At 41.2% G+C, this 16,283-nt stretch overlaps 1 protein-coding gene across 3 annotated transcripts; it reads right to left on the reverse strand.

Annotated features, from left to right (window-relative positions):
- Nucleotides 1-999: 999 nt before the first annotated feature.
- LOC115388769 (uncharacterized) lies at nucleotides 1,000-15,010 on the reverse strand. Of its 3 annotated transcripts, XM_030092035.1 has the most exons (9): nucleotides 14,455-15,010; nucleotides 5,426-5,746; nucleotides 4,980-5,267; nucleotides 4,739-4,852; nucleotides 3,600-3,625; nucleotides 3,098-3,157; nucleotides 2,905-2,976; nucleotides 2,714-2,803; nucleotides 1,000-2,632 (listed from the first exon to the last, which is right to left on the reverse strand). In XM_030092035.1, exons 1-8 carry the CDS (start codon nucleotides 14,498-14,500, stop codon nucleotides 2,747-2,749), a joined length of 984 nt encoding a protein of 327 aa, XP_029947895.1. In that variant the 5' UTR covers nucleotides 14,501-15,010; the 3' UTR covers nucleotides 1,000-2,632; nucleotides 2,714-2,746. The 3 variants fall into 3 exon arrangements, with proteins under 3 accessions (XP_029947895.1, XP_029947894.1, XP_029947896.1); XM_030092034.1 differs by having other exon boundaries at nucleotides 1,000-2,803; XM_030092036.1 differs by lacking the exons at nucleotides 5,426-5,746; nucleotides 14,455-15,010 and having other exon boundaries at nucleotides 1,001-2,803; nucleotides 4,980-5,018; nucleotides 5,114-5,257.
- Nucleotides 15,011-16,283: the final 1,273 nt, after the last annotated feature.

Here is a 16,283-nt window from a genome sequence, read left to right on the forward strand (position 1 = left end):
TAGATAGATAGCTGTAGTGCTGGATTGGTCCCCAGACTCCCCATATCCTTCTTCTGCCTTTTATGGTATGCTGCAAACAGCCCTTCTCCTTGTCCAAGCTCCTCTTGCTGTTCTTCATCAACCGCAGGCACAGGCTGCTGTGCTGCATGTTGCACGATCAGTTCTGGCAATCTGCAGAAATCCAATCAATCAAGTGTGTCAGATTTAAAAAAAAAAAAAAAAAAAAAGTATTATTGTTGCAATAAATTATATCAGATTAGGAAAATAGCATCCTTGAACGATGTGCTTGAGTGCAGAAGTGAGCTGAGGTCTCCTTACTTACTGCCAAGTACAGTCATAAAGTGTTGAGAGCGCTTGTTTTCCACAGTCGGCAGGGGCAAGTTGCAACCGATAATCAAATCAGAAAGTATTGCGTTGGTCATGGCCTTCTGTTGAGGATGGCTCAAACTGTAACACCCAACATGGGTGTCCAGGAAATGGGTGATTGAAGGCTATTGTGGTTCATCGATGATGCTTTTAGTCATCTGGTATTCTTCATATCTGTAAGATGCAAGCCTACTAAACATATGTTAGAGAATCCTTGACAGCCACATGAAATTCCATCCTAAACTACTCCTTATTTGTTACATTATTAATGCTGATGCCAGCAGAAAAGCTGATACGAGCCACTTTGAAACCTTCCTTGGTACTGTAGATTCTGGCACGTGTCAGTGTAAATGACTTTTCAGACTAAACCTAGTTTCAAATGTTCTCCATTCCTTCCTTCAGGTACACTGTGTTGTTTCAATGCAGTGACCTTGGGGACGTTATTCTACCACCACAGTAAAGAACACTGGAAAATACTGAAGCTGATTAGAAACACAGTAAAGTCCCCTAAAAATACAGCAAGGCTGAAAAGAATACGTTAAAGACAACTAGAAACAAAGAAAAGCCCACTGGAAACATGAGGCATATTTTTATTTTGGTAGCAGCGAGAAAGCTGCAGACTGGCATCACTTTTCAGCAGAAGCCCGCAGATGCAGTGTATTTATAGACTGATGCAGAAACTCTGATGGTGCTTTCCATTTTCTTTATTTAGGACAGTTTCGAAATGTCACACTTCCTGTAGGCTAAAAGTGTTGCCAACCGTGCAGCTAACAACACGCAGAATACTGGTGGATTAGCGAATGAAACACGTCTTATTTTAATGGCGATGGTAACGTGTGTGGTATTCAGGCACACAAGTCAATTTGAGAACAGATTGGGCCTGAAATTTCACCGTATCTCACTGCGTTGGCTGACCGCCGCTTCCTCATCGCCGACATTACGACACGGAGAACTCAGCTGGCTGTTCCTGCTTTGACAGGAGGGAGAGTGCAACTCTACTGGGTCGACTTTGGGCTGGTTTTTGAGAATGCGATAGCCGCGTTTTGCTGTGTTTGGACTGGAAACTGGGTGGCGGAAAAATGGCTCTCTCCTCACACAGAAAGAAGCAGATGAAGTTGAGGAGTGGAGAAGCACTAGCTTCACACTAATCTCCTGCGAGCAGTGAGATGTTATGTGCAGCAGCTGCTAATAAAGCATGAAGTTCTGAAGATTCATACCAGAGTGTTTCCTTCATCTTCAAGTTTCTACAAACAATATGAGCACTGACTCAGTCCGGATGAACCTGGTTTATTAGAAAACTAGTTCAAAACTTTCTGAAGTGGTTCAACACTTATTGTCACTTCTTTGAATCATCGACAGGAAACTGACAAACATAACAGCCATCCAGTAAATATATGTAACTAGTCTTACACCCTTTTTTCTTTTACTGATTCAGCCAGCTTATTAATTTATTATCATTTTAATTTGAGATTTTTTTTTCACAGACTCCCAAACTCTGTCTTGCTATTGACTGGGGGTAAAGACTGCAGCGGTAAACACACTGTTACTCTGCAAACCTTTACTGTAGTTGTCCTGTGTCAAAACAAACTACAATAACAATGAATAATTTCTCAGTTTTTCTTAGCTGTTTGTGGAGTTTTACGCTCGTGCTCTGTGTTCGCTCACATCCTGTGCCTCTCCTGGGGGCTGAGCCCACCTGAACTGAAAACCCAGCAGCGCCCCTGAACTAAACATTTCAAAACTGAGAAAAAAACAAACAAACAAAAAAAAAAAAACAGAACATCGTAAATTGGTCTGAAACAGAAAAATCACTTCAAACACTTCTTCTTCTTCTTCTTCTTCTTTTTTTGTGGTTGAAGTCCACCACCAGTGAAGAGTAGAGTAGAGTAGAGTAGAGTAGAGCAGAGCAGAGTAGTACTTTATTGATCCCAAACTGGGAAATTCTGTAAAAATTCTGTGAAATCAACACACTGAATTTTCCGTTTTGGAACTCAGACGACAGCGTCTCAAGTTCAATTGTTCAAGTGTCCTTCAAGCGTGGAGGAGGACGTCTCTGTCGTGTGGGGGACCTCGGTGTGGTCGCAGCAGTAAGTGTTCCTGTGCTCATCATCTTCATCTTCAGGATCAGCTGCGGCGTCCAGCAGCGGCGGTTGTGTCTTCTGGTGACGCTGTGCTCGTCTCCAGCAGCTGGCGCCTCGGGGCGTCCGGCGCTGGGCACAGTGTGCGGCTGCTGGTCGTCCGGTGGAGGGAGCTTGTTTTACCCAGGCTGTCGATGAAGTACCAAATTACTTTATCAATAATCAGTAAAGACTGCTGACTGCTCCTTCATGAGTGACGACAGTCTGACCCCGAGGCATTCTGGGAGCTTTCAGTTTGGTCTTCACCGAGTCCTGACAGCAGAATAAGTCACTTCTTCCACCTTTTCCTCAACTTTGACCTGAGCGACACAGACAAGAGCAATAACGTCACTCTTTGATAAAGGATAAGAGGAGCTCTGATTTCTCTCTTAAGGTCAGTGTTTTAAACAGAGGGACTGACCTTCTTCTTCTGATGGACCTTTTGATTCGTGAGGCTCACAGTGGCGTAGGTCAGACTGATCTCTGTCTCATCCTGAGTGTGAACACACACGTTTAAAAAAAACAAACGGCACAATAATTAATTCTCTCCAAAAAAATCATGACACAATATTAGAACCTCAGAGTGACAAATAGTGTCAAATGAAGCTACTTGCATCTTTATGGTCACTGGTGTGATGCTCGTTTACTGTGGCATAGGTCACATCGGCCTCTTCCTGGAAAACACAGGAGTTCATGAAAAATGTAACCTTTGATGGTTCTCATTGGTTATTGGGAAACACCTCACACTGCTGCTGACACCCGCCCTGCGGAGAGTCTGTTAGATGTTGCCAAACATGAAAATAAAATCTAATAAATAACAGAACACAAGTGAAATGAATACAGTGAACTGAACTTCAAATGAGAAATGTCATTGTAGAGCTTTGACAGTGTGTGTTTAATACACAAAGTTTTATATGCTCGCATAAAGAGAGAAGCAATTGATCAAAATGTGTTTGGGCTTTATTCAAATGGGCTCATTTGAAGCTTCTTTCAGATTGTAATAATTGGGGCAAAAATCACTGACAAGTGCTTGAATTTCAGTTTAACAAAGCACAGGAAGTGGCTGCCTGTGTGGAGCTTTTGTGAAGTTATCAGTTCTATTCAGGAACTACTTACTGGAATATTGGCCAGTTTTGGAGCATCTGGAAAAAAGAGTGATATTTCATGCTTTATTCTTCAGTACAGTCACAGGAAAACATAATGTAACTGTAGTTTAAGCATTATTTTCATACATTTTCAACACTGCAGTAAGAAGAACACTTGAACAAAAGGAGAATGCTGAAGCTGTTCTGTATTATTTATATATGACAGCTATTATTTCTTTCATATTCGTTTTCTGGTCTGGCTCCACTGAGACCAGGTTCGGCTGTTTACGGCCTCTGAAGTGACGTAAAGTGAAACAGAATCAGTTTGAAACCCTGGTTCACATCCAGCTGACAGTGAGCAGGTCTGCAGCAGCTTTCACTGCTGCCACTAAAACTTAAAGGTGCTGTAGGCAGGATTCCGCATCTCCGCCATCTTGCTTAGGGTTACCTAAGCAAGATGGCGATTTGACCCATCGAAGATGGCGATTTGAAACCCAGCACAGCCAATCCTGTCCTGTTTTCTCTGACATCACGCCCTTACGCAAGTTAAGCCCCTCCCACAAGAACATGCGACGAACACCCCTCGACCAATCACGGTTAGAGCCTCAGGGGCTCTTCTGATTGGTCAAAGATACCTGGAGCTGTTGAGATTCCTTTTCAGCTCAGAACAGAGACAGATGGAAACGCTGCGCCCTCGCGGTAGTGCAGTTATGCTACACTCCTAAAGGATTATCAGTGGGTACTCTAACATTTAATCCAAAGAAAACTGAAAAATTAGCATCGACTAGCAAAATCCTGCCTACAGCACCTTTAAGTAACAATGAGTTACTAATTTCAGGAGTGACATCAGTTTCAGAGAAACTCGTTACATTATACTGCATTATTCAGAGCTCTAACAGAAAGAACACCAGAGGAAGAAATCAAATGTAGCGTTCACTAGAAATGCTGAGCAGCAAGAATAAAATCATCCTTCTGAAAGAAAAATGAAGACTGTGAATACAGAAAACTTTAGCAGAAGCAGAAATGAAACGAGGGAGGCATTCACTGAATCAGTGTATGATTATAGGCACATTTCTAATAAAAGTGAGTGACATTAAAAAACAGAGTGTTGTTGAGTAGAAATCAACTTTACCTTTGACTTAACAGCTGCATTTGTTCAGTACTACTGACCTTTTGTCGCTTTCACTTGTTTTCTGCATTTCAGTAGAATAACTGTAATGACCAGGATCAACACCAACAGCCCGACCACGCCCCCGACGATGAAGATGAAGGGTTCATCACGGACTGGATCCAGCATCAGGTGAAGAATGATTAATCAAAGTAAAATAAGTGTTTCATGAAGTAAAGTTGATTCTTTAAGCTCATCTTAAGTTTCCATTTGGGACTGAACATGCAGTGTGTGTTACTGTACCTGAGGACGCAGCTGAGTAGAGAGCCTGGATCTTCACACCTGTTTCATCAACATACTGGCAGGTGTATCTTCTGCTGTGTTCAGCCTGATTCTTCACAGTCAGATAAGAAACACAGTTTGTCTGTCCTCCATACCTGAAACCATCACCTTCACCAACCAGCTCAGCTCCCATCTCATCCACCCAGCGGACACTCCTGGGTTCACACCGTCCTCCAAATTTGAACAGGGAGCAACTTAATGTCACGTCTCCGTCTCTATTTGGATCTGTGTCTGTAGATGACGGTGAAACTAGAAGATAACAAGTAATATCTGTTAACAGAGCAGAAAGTGGGACATCTATCTGCAGTAGAAACATCAAACTGTTATTTTTTCTGTGGCTTTACGATCAGCAAGGATTTACAATCAAATTTCTGTCAGGAAAATAACTCTTCTGTTAAAAAACTCACTTGTCAAAATGTTGAGAAACACCTGTGTGTCCCAGGTAGAGTCCTTCAAATATCGACAGGTGTACTGACCAGCGTCCTCAGCTGTGATGTTATTGATGATCAGAGAGCAGTTGGTGTGCAGACTCAGTCTGGCAGCTCGGGGTGAGCTCTTCTCAACTTCTCCATCATCAACATCAAGAAAAGTTCTTCCTGAATCTTTGTTGTAAAACCAGTGAATATCTGAACATCTGGTCTCAGTTAATGACACCTGAAGACAGGGTAACAAGACATCATCTCCAGGTCTCTGATAGAGATCACAGTAAGAGATGCCTCCTCTGATGCCTGATGGAAAAAAAAGAAAAAAAACCCAGGAAAATGTCACATGAGGTTCTAAGAAAGGTAAAATATTTTATGTTGAAAAAGAAAAAAAAACTCAACTCTGTTAATCTAATCCATTAACTGAAATTAGTTCAAGTCATCAAAGTTGTGACTGAAGTTATTAAGTTAAATTTCACATTGAAATGCTTCAACAATTCCACTGAAAACAAATAGCTGAATTTACTGGCATCAGTTTAAATTATTTTCATGTTTCAAACAACCACAAACTCACTTTTAATGTCATCCTTTATCTCACTTTCCTGGAGAAGAAAATTCTCCTTTATTAAATTCACTCTTTAACAAAAATCAACTTGATCCAAATCAAATCATTAGTTTATCACCCATCACTGAACTCAGTTTATGCCTGAAATGTGAGGTTGAATAATGTCAACACACATGTAATGAGACTGGATGAGACGCCTTCCCCCAAACCAGAAATAACCTGCTGCTCAATGAGTGACCTGATAACCGTCTTCTCACGAATATCGTGTATTTGTCAGGAATGAGATCAAGTCACAAACGTGAACGTCAAGTAAGTCCCAAGTCACTTTTTTCTTTGCTCAAGTCATCAGTCAAGTCAAGTCCAAGTCAAGTAAACTCATTTTCATGCAGTGTTTCAACAAATATTTAATCTGTCTTTCTATTTTATATCACATGTATTTACTCTGCCAGGTTTTCAAAACATTTCTGAGCCGTGGTCTGATTTTAATCAATATTAGTAATGTTTCAGCTTCATCATGACCAAATTTATCTGAATGTACCTAGAACCAGATTAGAAATTGGAAAACTAGCTTTCAGCGTAAAAGCTCCTCATGACTGGAATAACCTTCCCAAACATATTCGCTCAATAAACTCAATTCAAATGTTTCGAAATTCTGTTTTCTCATTTCTTCGGAATGTCTGTTCATGTTTATAATATATCTTGATTGTCTCCACACTTCAAGGGGAGTGCAGAGGCTTGGCTACACTACTCTACAAGTCCTCACTTCCCCAGTCAACCCTCTCAGGTTTGGGGAGGGTTCTGGGTACTTCATTCCCCTTGGTCACCCTTTGCTCATTGGGCAGGGGGGAGGCCTGCAGCTGTGGATCCTCTGCCCAGCTCACAATAAACCCCGTTCTATTTAGCTTTACTTACTTATTCATTTAGTATGCACTGATGCTTTTGTTACTTAATCCTGTTGTGCTTGTTTTGTGTGTGTGTGTGTTTTTTTTTTTCCTTATATTCTTACATATCTGTGTTTTACCATCTATTTTATTTTTATTTTTTTTATTTATTTATTTATTTTTTTTTAAACCAATGTTATGCTGAAAACTGTATTATATGCCAAAAACAGACACATTTGTAATATAATGGAGTCTGATGGTTCCATATGTCTTACTTTGTGCATGATGCGGTGGTGGCAGTGGCTGGGAGGTTGGTTGATTCACGACAGCTGTGTGTGTGTGTGTGTGTGTATGTGTGTGTGCGTGGTTATTGTTGTGTTTTGTATTTTTGGTTTTGTTTAGTTCTCTTGTCAATTCATTGTATTATGACTATTATGGTTGGCCCTTTTTTATGCCATGTTCCTTATGTTAATTGTCATTTCATTCAGAGGAACCCCTTGAAAACGAGATGATGCATCTCAAGGGGTTACTCCTCTATAAATAAATGTTGAACTACTTGTAACGTCTTTATTTTTGAAGCAGTACTTCATATAGTCCATCTCAAGCAATATTTAACTAACTTTAAATCCTTATGTACTGAGGCAACTCAGTTGTAATATTTCTTGGTTTTCTATCTTTGCAACGTTTTCTTTTTCAGCCCTTGATTCACTTTTCACTGCATGCAAAAAAGATCATGTTGCTTGAAAACCTGGGAAGATCAGTCTTGGCAGCAGTCTCTCTGGTGTTTTGGGTCAAATGTAATAACTTCTGTTTTGTCTGAATTTCGGAGGAGAACATTACGACTCATCCAGTTTTCTTTAATGTCTACAAGACAAGCTCCTAGTTTGACACGTTGATCAGTGTCATCTGGCTTCATAGATAAACGGATTTAGACAATTTAGAATTGACCTTGCATGCATGTTTATGGACTGTGGGAGGAAGCTCACAGACCCAGGGAGAACATGCAAACTCCACACAGTATTTGAATCAAGGGACTTCTCATGTGAAGTGAGTGAGCTCACCACTAGCTCATCATGCAGTCTTGTTTTATTAATCCCAGAGTGGAATCCATCACAGTTGCTCCACACAGAATAGAAAAAAAGATATTAATATAATGAATAACAAAAAAAAATCAAGAATAAAATCTGAAAGGACTAAATATTAAAATGCAGAAGGAAATGTTGGTGTTCAGACCACGTGATGCAGATTTCATTAAACAAAAACAGAGTTCAGATCCTGATCATTCTGTTAAAAAGTCCCTTGAATTTCTACCTCCTGCTTCAAGTGAAAGTCCAGTTTAGAACATAGTTTGTTCCTGAATGTATAATCCTCCATCAGAAACAGTGGAAACTATAGTCATTTATGTCCTGGTTTCTTCCTCTGCAGCTGTAGCGTTCAGAGTGTCTGGACTCAGGAGCGCCCCCTATAGTGAGGCTGAAGAACTGCCTGCCTCACTTCCAGTCTGTTCACAGCGCGTCAACTATCAAAGAAAGCATTTTCAGCAACACTCAAAGTAGGTCATGCTTCCAGCCACATTAAGAAATTATATTCACAACCTCACACTGATAATGACCACAAAATGGAGATGCTATTTGAATCATTAAAATTACCAAGTCTTACTGAAGACCAAAATAAAAGACTAACTTCACAAATAACAAAAGAGGAAATTTATTCAGCTATAGCCAAATTAAAAAATAAGTCCCCTGGAGCTGACGGTTTTACATCAGAGTGGTACAAAAACCTAAAAGACACTCTGTTACCTATTTTACTTACAACATTTAATTGGGTTTTGTTAAAGGGAGAAATTCTGGATTCATGGAATGAGGCAATTATCTCAGTAATCCCTAAAGGGGAGAAAGACAAACTTGACTGTTCAAATTGTCGACCAATTAGTGTTCTGAACCTTGATTACAAATTATTTACTTCAATTATTGCTAAAAGATTTGAAAAAATCATAACTGGTTTAATCAGTTTGGACCAAACAGGATTTATTTCATCCCGTCAGACACATGATAACATTCGAAGAGCTCTACATGCCATTAGACATATAAAGCAAAATAAAATACAGGCCATGATGTTAAGCTTAGATGCAAAAAAAAGCCTTTGACTCGGTTCGATGGAAATTCTTATTTAAAGCAATGGAAAACTTTGGTTTTGATAAAGTCATTATCAATACAATAAAAGCTTTATATAACAAACCGTCAGCAAAATTGAAAATCAATGGTGAGTTAACTGATTCTTTTGGGCTTGGGAGATCTTCAAGACAGGGCTGCCCATTAAGTCCGCTTTTATTTGTGATCTTTATTGAGCCACTGGCACAGTGGATAAGGCAGAACAATACGATTAAAGGCATAAAAATGGCAGCAGGGGAGCAAAAGCTGGCCTTGTTTGCGGACGACGTCCTTGTGTGTCTCTCGAGCCCAACAGATTCACTGCCTGAGCTGATGTCGGTACTGGAGGAATATGGGTCATACTCAGGACTTAACGAACAAAAAAACCCAGGTTCCTAACATTCACTACAACCCCCCTCCGTATCTTCGTTCAAAGTACCAACTGGACTGGTATAAGAAATACATAAAATATCTGGGAATAGTTTTACCTACCAATTTATCTAAATTAGAAGAAATGAATTATGGCCCTCTGAAAAAACAAATTATTTCGGACATTAACAGATGGAATTTAATTCCTTATCTAAACATAAGTTCACGTATTGAATCAATCAGGATGAACGTCTTACCAAGACTTTTATACTTATTTCAATCCGTGCCTATCGAAAAACCAGAGCAGTACTTCTCAGAGTGGGATAAAACCATCTCACGATTTATTTGGGCTGGGAAAAAAACAAGAGTGAGATACAAATTTTTGCAACTGCCAAAGGAGAGAGGGGGATTGGCCCTGCCATGTCTGTTGGACTATTACAGATCTACTCAGTTACGACCATTGATTGGTTGGTGCAAACCCACTTACAGATCGAGATGCAAAGAGATAGAGAGCACAATGGGGAGAGGACTCCCAATTAATACATTAATAGGAGACCCTTCTTTAATTAGGCATTTGTCAGACCCTGATAATCCATATATAACTAGCTCATTAAAGACGTGGAAGGGAATAATTAAAAAGTACCAATTGGGAGGGAGGGCTACAATCTTGAAATGGTTTGCTTATGATCCAGAGTTCTTACCCAGTAAACATGATACAAGATTCAAAGAGTGGTCTGCAAAGGGACTGACAACTTAGTCCTCACTTCTAAAAAAAGGTATTTTATTAAGCTTCCAGGACCTCAGGGACAATTATAATTTGCAAAATCATGACCATTTTAGGTATTTACAAATTAGAGACTTTATTAAGAAGAAGAAATTTGAAACTAACATGACGAATGGAGATGAAATTCTGGATATTTTTCAAAAAGCCTGCAATGATGGCACCTACAAAAAATTAATTTCTAGACTATACTGTGCTCTCCAGAATTTAAAGGGAGACCATACTCTTGCGATTAAAACAAGATGGGAAGCAGAGGGCAATATCACCATAACAGTAGAGGAATGAGACAGAACCTGCAGACAGCAACGGTTAACAACAAGCTCTCCTTCCTGGCGGGAATACAGTTGGAAGAACTTGATTCGTTTCTTTTGTACTCCAGCACAGAAAATTAAGTACTGCAATCAAACTGCTTGTTGGAGGTCCTGTGGAAATACGATGGCAAACCATTTTCACATCTTTTGGGATTGTCCCTCTGTGGCTCCATTTTGGAAACATGTCCATGGCGTCCTGGAGGCAGTTTTTAAGTTTAAAATAAGTTTCACCTTCAAAATCATGTACCTTAACGACTTAGAAGATCTTGTATGTAGAAAGGGTGACAAATCTTTATTACGACTTTTATTCGTAGCAAGCAAGAAAGCCCTGACAAGAAAATGGTTGAAAAAAGTCATACCTACTATAAATTACTGGATTGATGTTGTCTACACTATATACATTATGGAGAGAATCACATTTAAACTGAGATGTAAAACTGATATTTTTGCTGACATTTGGTCGAAGTGGCTCACGTACGCTTGCACAGTAAGGCCTGATTTTGTATAGTAACAACTGGTGTAAAGGTTGCTGAAGTAATGAAACTTCCCCCTGCTGTTTGTTCTATTATTGTTTTGTAATGGTGTTGTCTTTTTTTTCCTGAAACAACAATAAAAAATAAATAAAAAAAACAGAAAGAAATTAATTCCAACCAAGGTTGAGAAATTTAGGCTGTGTTCGAAACCGCATACTGTCTACTACATCCTTACATACTCATACTATCCATCCTGCATCCTGCTTACTCAGCCCATCAAACAGTATGCGAAGCATTTACACTACAGCATACTACATAATAACCCACAATGCATTGCACTTCTTCCATGAGCAGAAATTGATCTGCTAAAGCTGATTTCACTTTAGCTCTAAACTCATCAAATGTATAACTTCATCGAGATTTTTTTTTTAAATTAGGCGACAAAGTGGTGGTTTAGAGCCCGAGTGTGTCGTTTATTTGTCCGAATATCAGCCGTTTATGATTTTGTTCGGACGAATTCGGCGAAATTCAAGCCAGCCGCAGTGAGCAACGCACTTCCGGTTATTTTCACCAAAATAAACCACCCCTTTCCCTTTCTCATGCAAAAAAAACCTCAGTGATAAATCTGTGCTTTTACTTTGAAAACAAGAAGGCAATCTTTCAGCAATATATCTCGCTTAACATCGCCGTTTGTACCGATGTCCCATTAAAGGCCTCAGTATACTCCCCCGTCGCCGCCACGGCGTTCCTACGCCGGCAACCCTACGCCGCTACTGAACATATCTTGCTCCTGCGTCAAGGGAACGCTCTCCTCTGCCAAGCCGCTAGCAGTCACAACAACAATGCGGCTTCCGTAGCTCCGGCTTTACCTACACATAGATCTATAGACATAGTTATCTAGACATGGATATCTCGACACGTGTGCACTTACCGAACATATATCTGCATATATGACATATCTGGTGACACCGGGCTGTGGTGGAGGAGAGGCTGAGCAGACCGTGATGAAATATTGGTGAAACTAATGAGCTTTTGGACGATTAAAGCCATTTGAGGAGCGGCTATACACGTAGCCCCGTCTGCTAACAGTGCTAACACTGCTAACAGTATAGGGATGTGCGCCGCTCAATTTTGGATCTCAATTTCTCCCGAAGCACTGTTCGGATCAGAAAAGCATTTCGGGTGAGTTCTACTTTATTCTATAAACAACGCGAAAGCGGACCAATCACAGCCCTCGACGTTCACGTCACCACGCGTCGAAACGACGCGAAGTTACAATTTTCGGGAGGCGCACGTCAAGCCCCGACGTAGCCCGACGGAGCCCGTCGTAGGGCTACAACGTCGACGGGGAAGTATACTGAGGCCTTAACGGACCACTTATTATGCCAATTATGATGCTTTACCGACGGAGAGTTTTTTCGGCTCTTCAACAAAGATCGGCTCGCCGTCTTCGATACATCATGGTCGCTTTCAACATAGACTTGTTCTCAGATGTAAGGGTTTTTTTGGGGTTTTTTTTGTTTTGTTTTGTTTTTTTACTATTTTTACTATTACAATCAGAAATCTCGTAATATGACATACCTACGAGCACAAACAATGGAGGGAAGATTAAATCTAGAACCATACTCAGCTTGCTAAATGTACATCATGAAGAAACAGTCATTGTGAACTGAATAAAGTTTATTCAAATGTCCGTCGCGTTGCATCTTGGGCAATTTCAGTATGAGTAGTGAACACACGATGTATACTCAACATTTCTGGCGAATGCAGTATGCATCCGGGAACTTCTCGCATACTCAAAATCGCATACTGCCAGTGTAAACACACTGCATACTCAATAAGTTAGTATGAGTAGTAGGTAAGTATGCGGTTTCGAACACAGCCTTATGCTACGTTCACACCGGACGCGTTGCAGGCGTCACGGGCGTCGCTTTTACATTCAAAGTCTATGGTGGACGAGCTTCAACGCACCTAACGCGCATCAGGCGCTTTTCGAGCGTCGCTTTCTGAGCGTTTCGAGCGTTGCTGACGCGCGCCATGCGCGTCACGCGTTGAAGGCGTCAACGCCTGAAGTTGGGAAAATTGAACTTTGGAAGCGTCAACGCCGAGCGTCATCCAATCACAGACAAGCACTCTGAGCGCTGACGTGGGCCAGAAGCTCGTCAAACTGGGCCCGGGAGAGGCGGAGGCTCGCCGGCGGGCCCGCCGCTGGGGTGACGCGCCGCACCGGGGGGCCGACTCGGTGCGACGCCCGGAGCGGGCCCGCTCCGTAGGACCGCTGGGTGAGACCGCGCGTCTCGGTCCTGCTGCGGGTCGCCGGGAAGCCGGTCGGAGAGGCGGGGGCAGCCGAAGGTGTGATCCGCGTCGCCCGCCACCAAAGCCCGACCGGGCCTGGAGGCTGGGCTGCTGGGTCGGGGGAACAGCGCTGCGCGCCGTGCCGGGCGGGGGGCCCCGTGGCGGGTCCAGGGTTCGTGTGTGCTCTGCTTCTCTCCCTGCTTCTCTGCTTCTCTCCTGCCTCTCTGACTCCTCCGTGCTGGAGCCGCTCACTGCGGCTGGCTCACATTTCGCCGAATTCATCCGAACAAAATCATAAACAGTTGGTATTCGGACAAACAAACGACACAATCGGGTTCTAAACGACCACTTTGTCGGCTAATTAAAAAAAAAAAAAAACGACAAAGTTATACATTTGAAGAGTTTAGAGCTAAAGTGATTTATGCACCGATCCCGCCATTGTCAACATGAAGACAGGACACAAGCTCCTCCCACTCCCGCCACTGAGCTGCCGCGCGTCGCGAGCGTTGCAAGCTTCGTGTGTAATTTGAACATGCTCCGAATTCCACACTTTACTCGCTTCAGCTTTGAGGCGTCAGTGACGCCCGTGACGCCTGCAACGCGTCCGGTGTGAACGTAGCATTAGAGTCCTGTCCCTTTTCCTGCTTCGCTGACCCTCCTTCCTGTACTCTGAGTGGCTGAGGGACTAGAAGCCCCTCTCTGATTGGCTGTAGGACGAAACACTTGTTTGGCAGGGAGAGCATGACTGACAGGGTATTGGTTCAATCAGAACACTGTTATGAAGCCCTGCTCATGTCGGTAATGTAAGATTTTACTTTATATTTGTTAAAACTGAAATCAAGAAATCAACAACACTCAGGTCAAGTCAAGTCCCAATTCTTTTACTTCCAAGTCCAAGTCAAGTCTTTCATTTTTCTTCAAGTCAAGTCACAAATCATCAAAACAGAGACTTTAGTCGACTTGAGTCTTAGTGACATGACTCAGGTCCTCATTGCTATTTGAGCAGATGAAGTTTATGATCGTCAAAGTTTACAGATCAGTATCTCTGCAGAGCGACATTCCACTGACACTGCAGGAATAAATGTGACACTTATATAAGTGTCCACAACTTTCACAGTTCAAATTAAATGTCAAAAGTATCTCGATACCATCAAATTTTGAGATAATAAACACATAAGAAGAGCCTTACCTCCACTCTGAAGCAGAAAAACCAGCATCAACATGAGCAGAATCATTGTGTTTCCACAGGATATCAGTGTGAAGCCTTTCCTCTGAAATGGGGAAATACGTCATGCTGCAGTTTCCTCTCTGTCATGTCAGTGGTGAAATTAAAGGAGAAGTGCCCTGTTTGGTGATAAATCCAGTGAAAACAAGCTGACATGTCTTCCAGACCAATCCGGAGCTCTGACTTGAAATACCACCATGAAAAATGTGTTTGAGGGGAAACCATATCATTTCACTGTGAACTGTTGAAAGGTTCAGGCGCTTCTCTGAATGAGGAGCCAAAACTGACTTACACTCCAGAGAATTGAAAAAGATAACTAATCATGCTGGTATTTATGGTCAGAAGTCTGAAAAGCCGCCTCACAATATGTAGGCTATGGATGAACGCACACACTATAGAAATAAGAACGAGTTGACAAGACGTCAGCTATAAGAATAAATCATATTATTCCTCTTTTTAGTTTTATAAAGGAGACCATGACAAAAAGAGGAATGAATATAAAACAAACAAGAAAAGATAATCAAACACATTTTAAAATGGAAAGAGACAGTACATGCAATGAAAGACACTGATTTGATCAAGTCAGCTGCAGCATAAACCACCAGCGAGCAACAGTTGTTTTTCAACTGTTTCTCAAACAAAAAGCCCTAAATGTCACCAACTGAACACTTTAAGTGCACTGTGACATCAAAGAATTTGTTTTATACCAAATTTAAAATACATGTGCAAAAACTAACAGTCCCGCGAACATCAGCAACATCCGGAACAAAACCTAACAGTATATATCCATGATGCCAGATCCATTTACTGCACTGCAACGTCGTGGGTTCGTGAGCCATCATTTAATATGCTGGCTCTTGTGGCCATCTGGCTGGATTGTCATAAATCTTGGGAATTGAAATGAAGTTTGTTGACATTGTAAATCTCTTGAGCTTTGGAATGATATATCATTCTTGAATGACACTTCATTCGTCAGATTTGAGAAGTGCAGGTCCAGTGGTTCTCCATCTGCGGTCTGGCTGCGGAAAATACAGTCAGCTCTGCTCTATTTTACATTTTAACAAATCCAAAGAAGTTTTCACAAATCAGAAACAAAGTTTTAGTGAAAGTTTAACATCTTTAGAATAATTTAGTCCAGATTTGGGGAGTTGGGGTACAGTGGTTTTCGATCTGGACCTGTGTTCTAGTTATGAAGATTACTGTTGAATATGCTTTTCTTTCACACTGAAATATAAAGAAAGCTGTAGAAATTCAATAATGATTGTTTGACAAATTTATTGTCTCAATTACGTTAAATGTGGTTTTTCATAAATATGTAGCACAGAAAACGGATAAACAGCTGCTCCACTTGTGAAATCATTTTTCCCTTAACTTTTCCCTTTAGTGCCGAATCAGAAGCTAACTTCAGCTTCTTTGACCCACAGAGGTGCACTGGTAGGAAGCTGTGACCGAATGACAATTAGAAATTTTCTGTGTGATATATTTGACAATCTCAGTTCTGAAAATGCACATTTTACTTCATAGTGCTTTTCTGCAAAATGTTGCACATTTCTTTGTTTCTTTCATATTGCAAAGGGGGTTGTTGAAATATACTTTTTTCTTTATATATAACACATAATATAGTCTGTTGTCGAAAGAAATATATTTCAATTGGATGCTAAATGTTACAGTTCATCAGGGGCGTCACTGGGGTTTAAGGAGGGGGGTAATCTCTTAAAGACAGCACAACTGCAAACATAGGTTGGCACGGTAACAGTATGTTTAGCGTGTTTAGCTAGTGACGATGGAAACAT

Source organism: Salarias fasciatus, chromosome 5 (genome assembly GCF_902148845.1).
Source record: "Salarias fasciatus chromosome 5, fSalaFa1.1, whole genome shotgun sequence".
NCBI lineage: Eukaryota > Metazoa > Chordata > Actinopteri > Blenniiformes > Blenniidae > Salarias > Salarias fasciatus.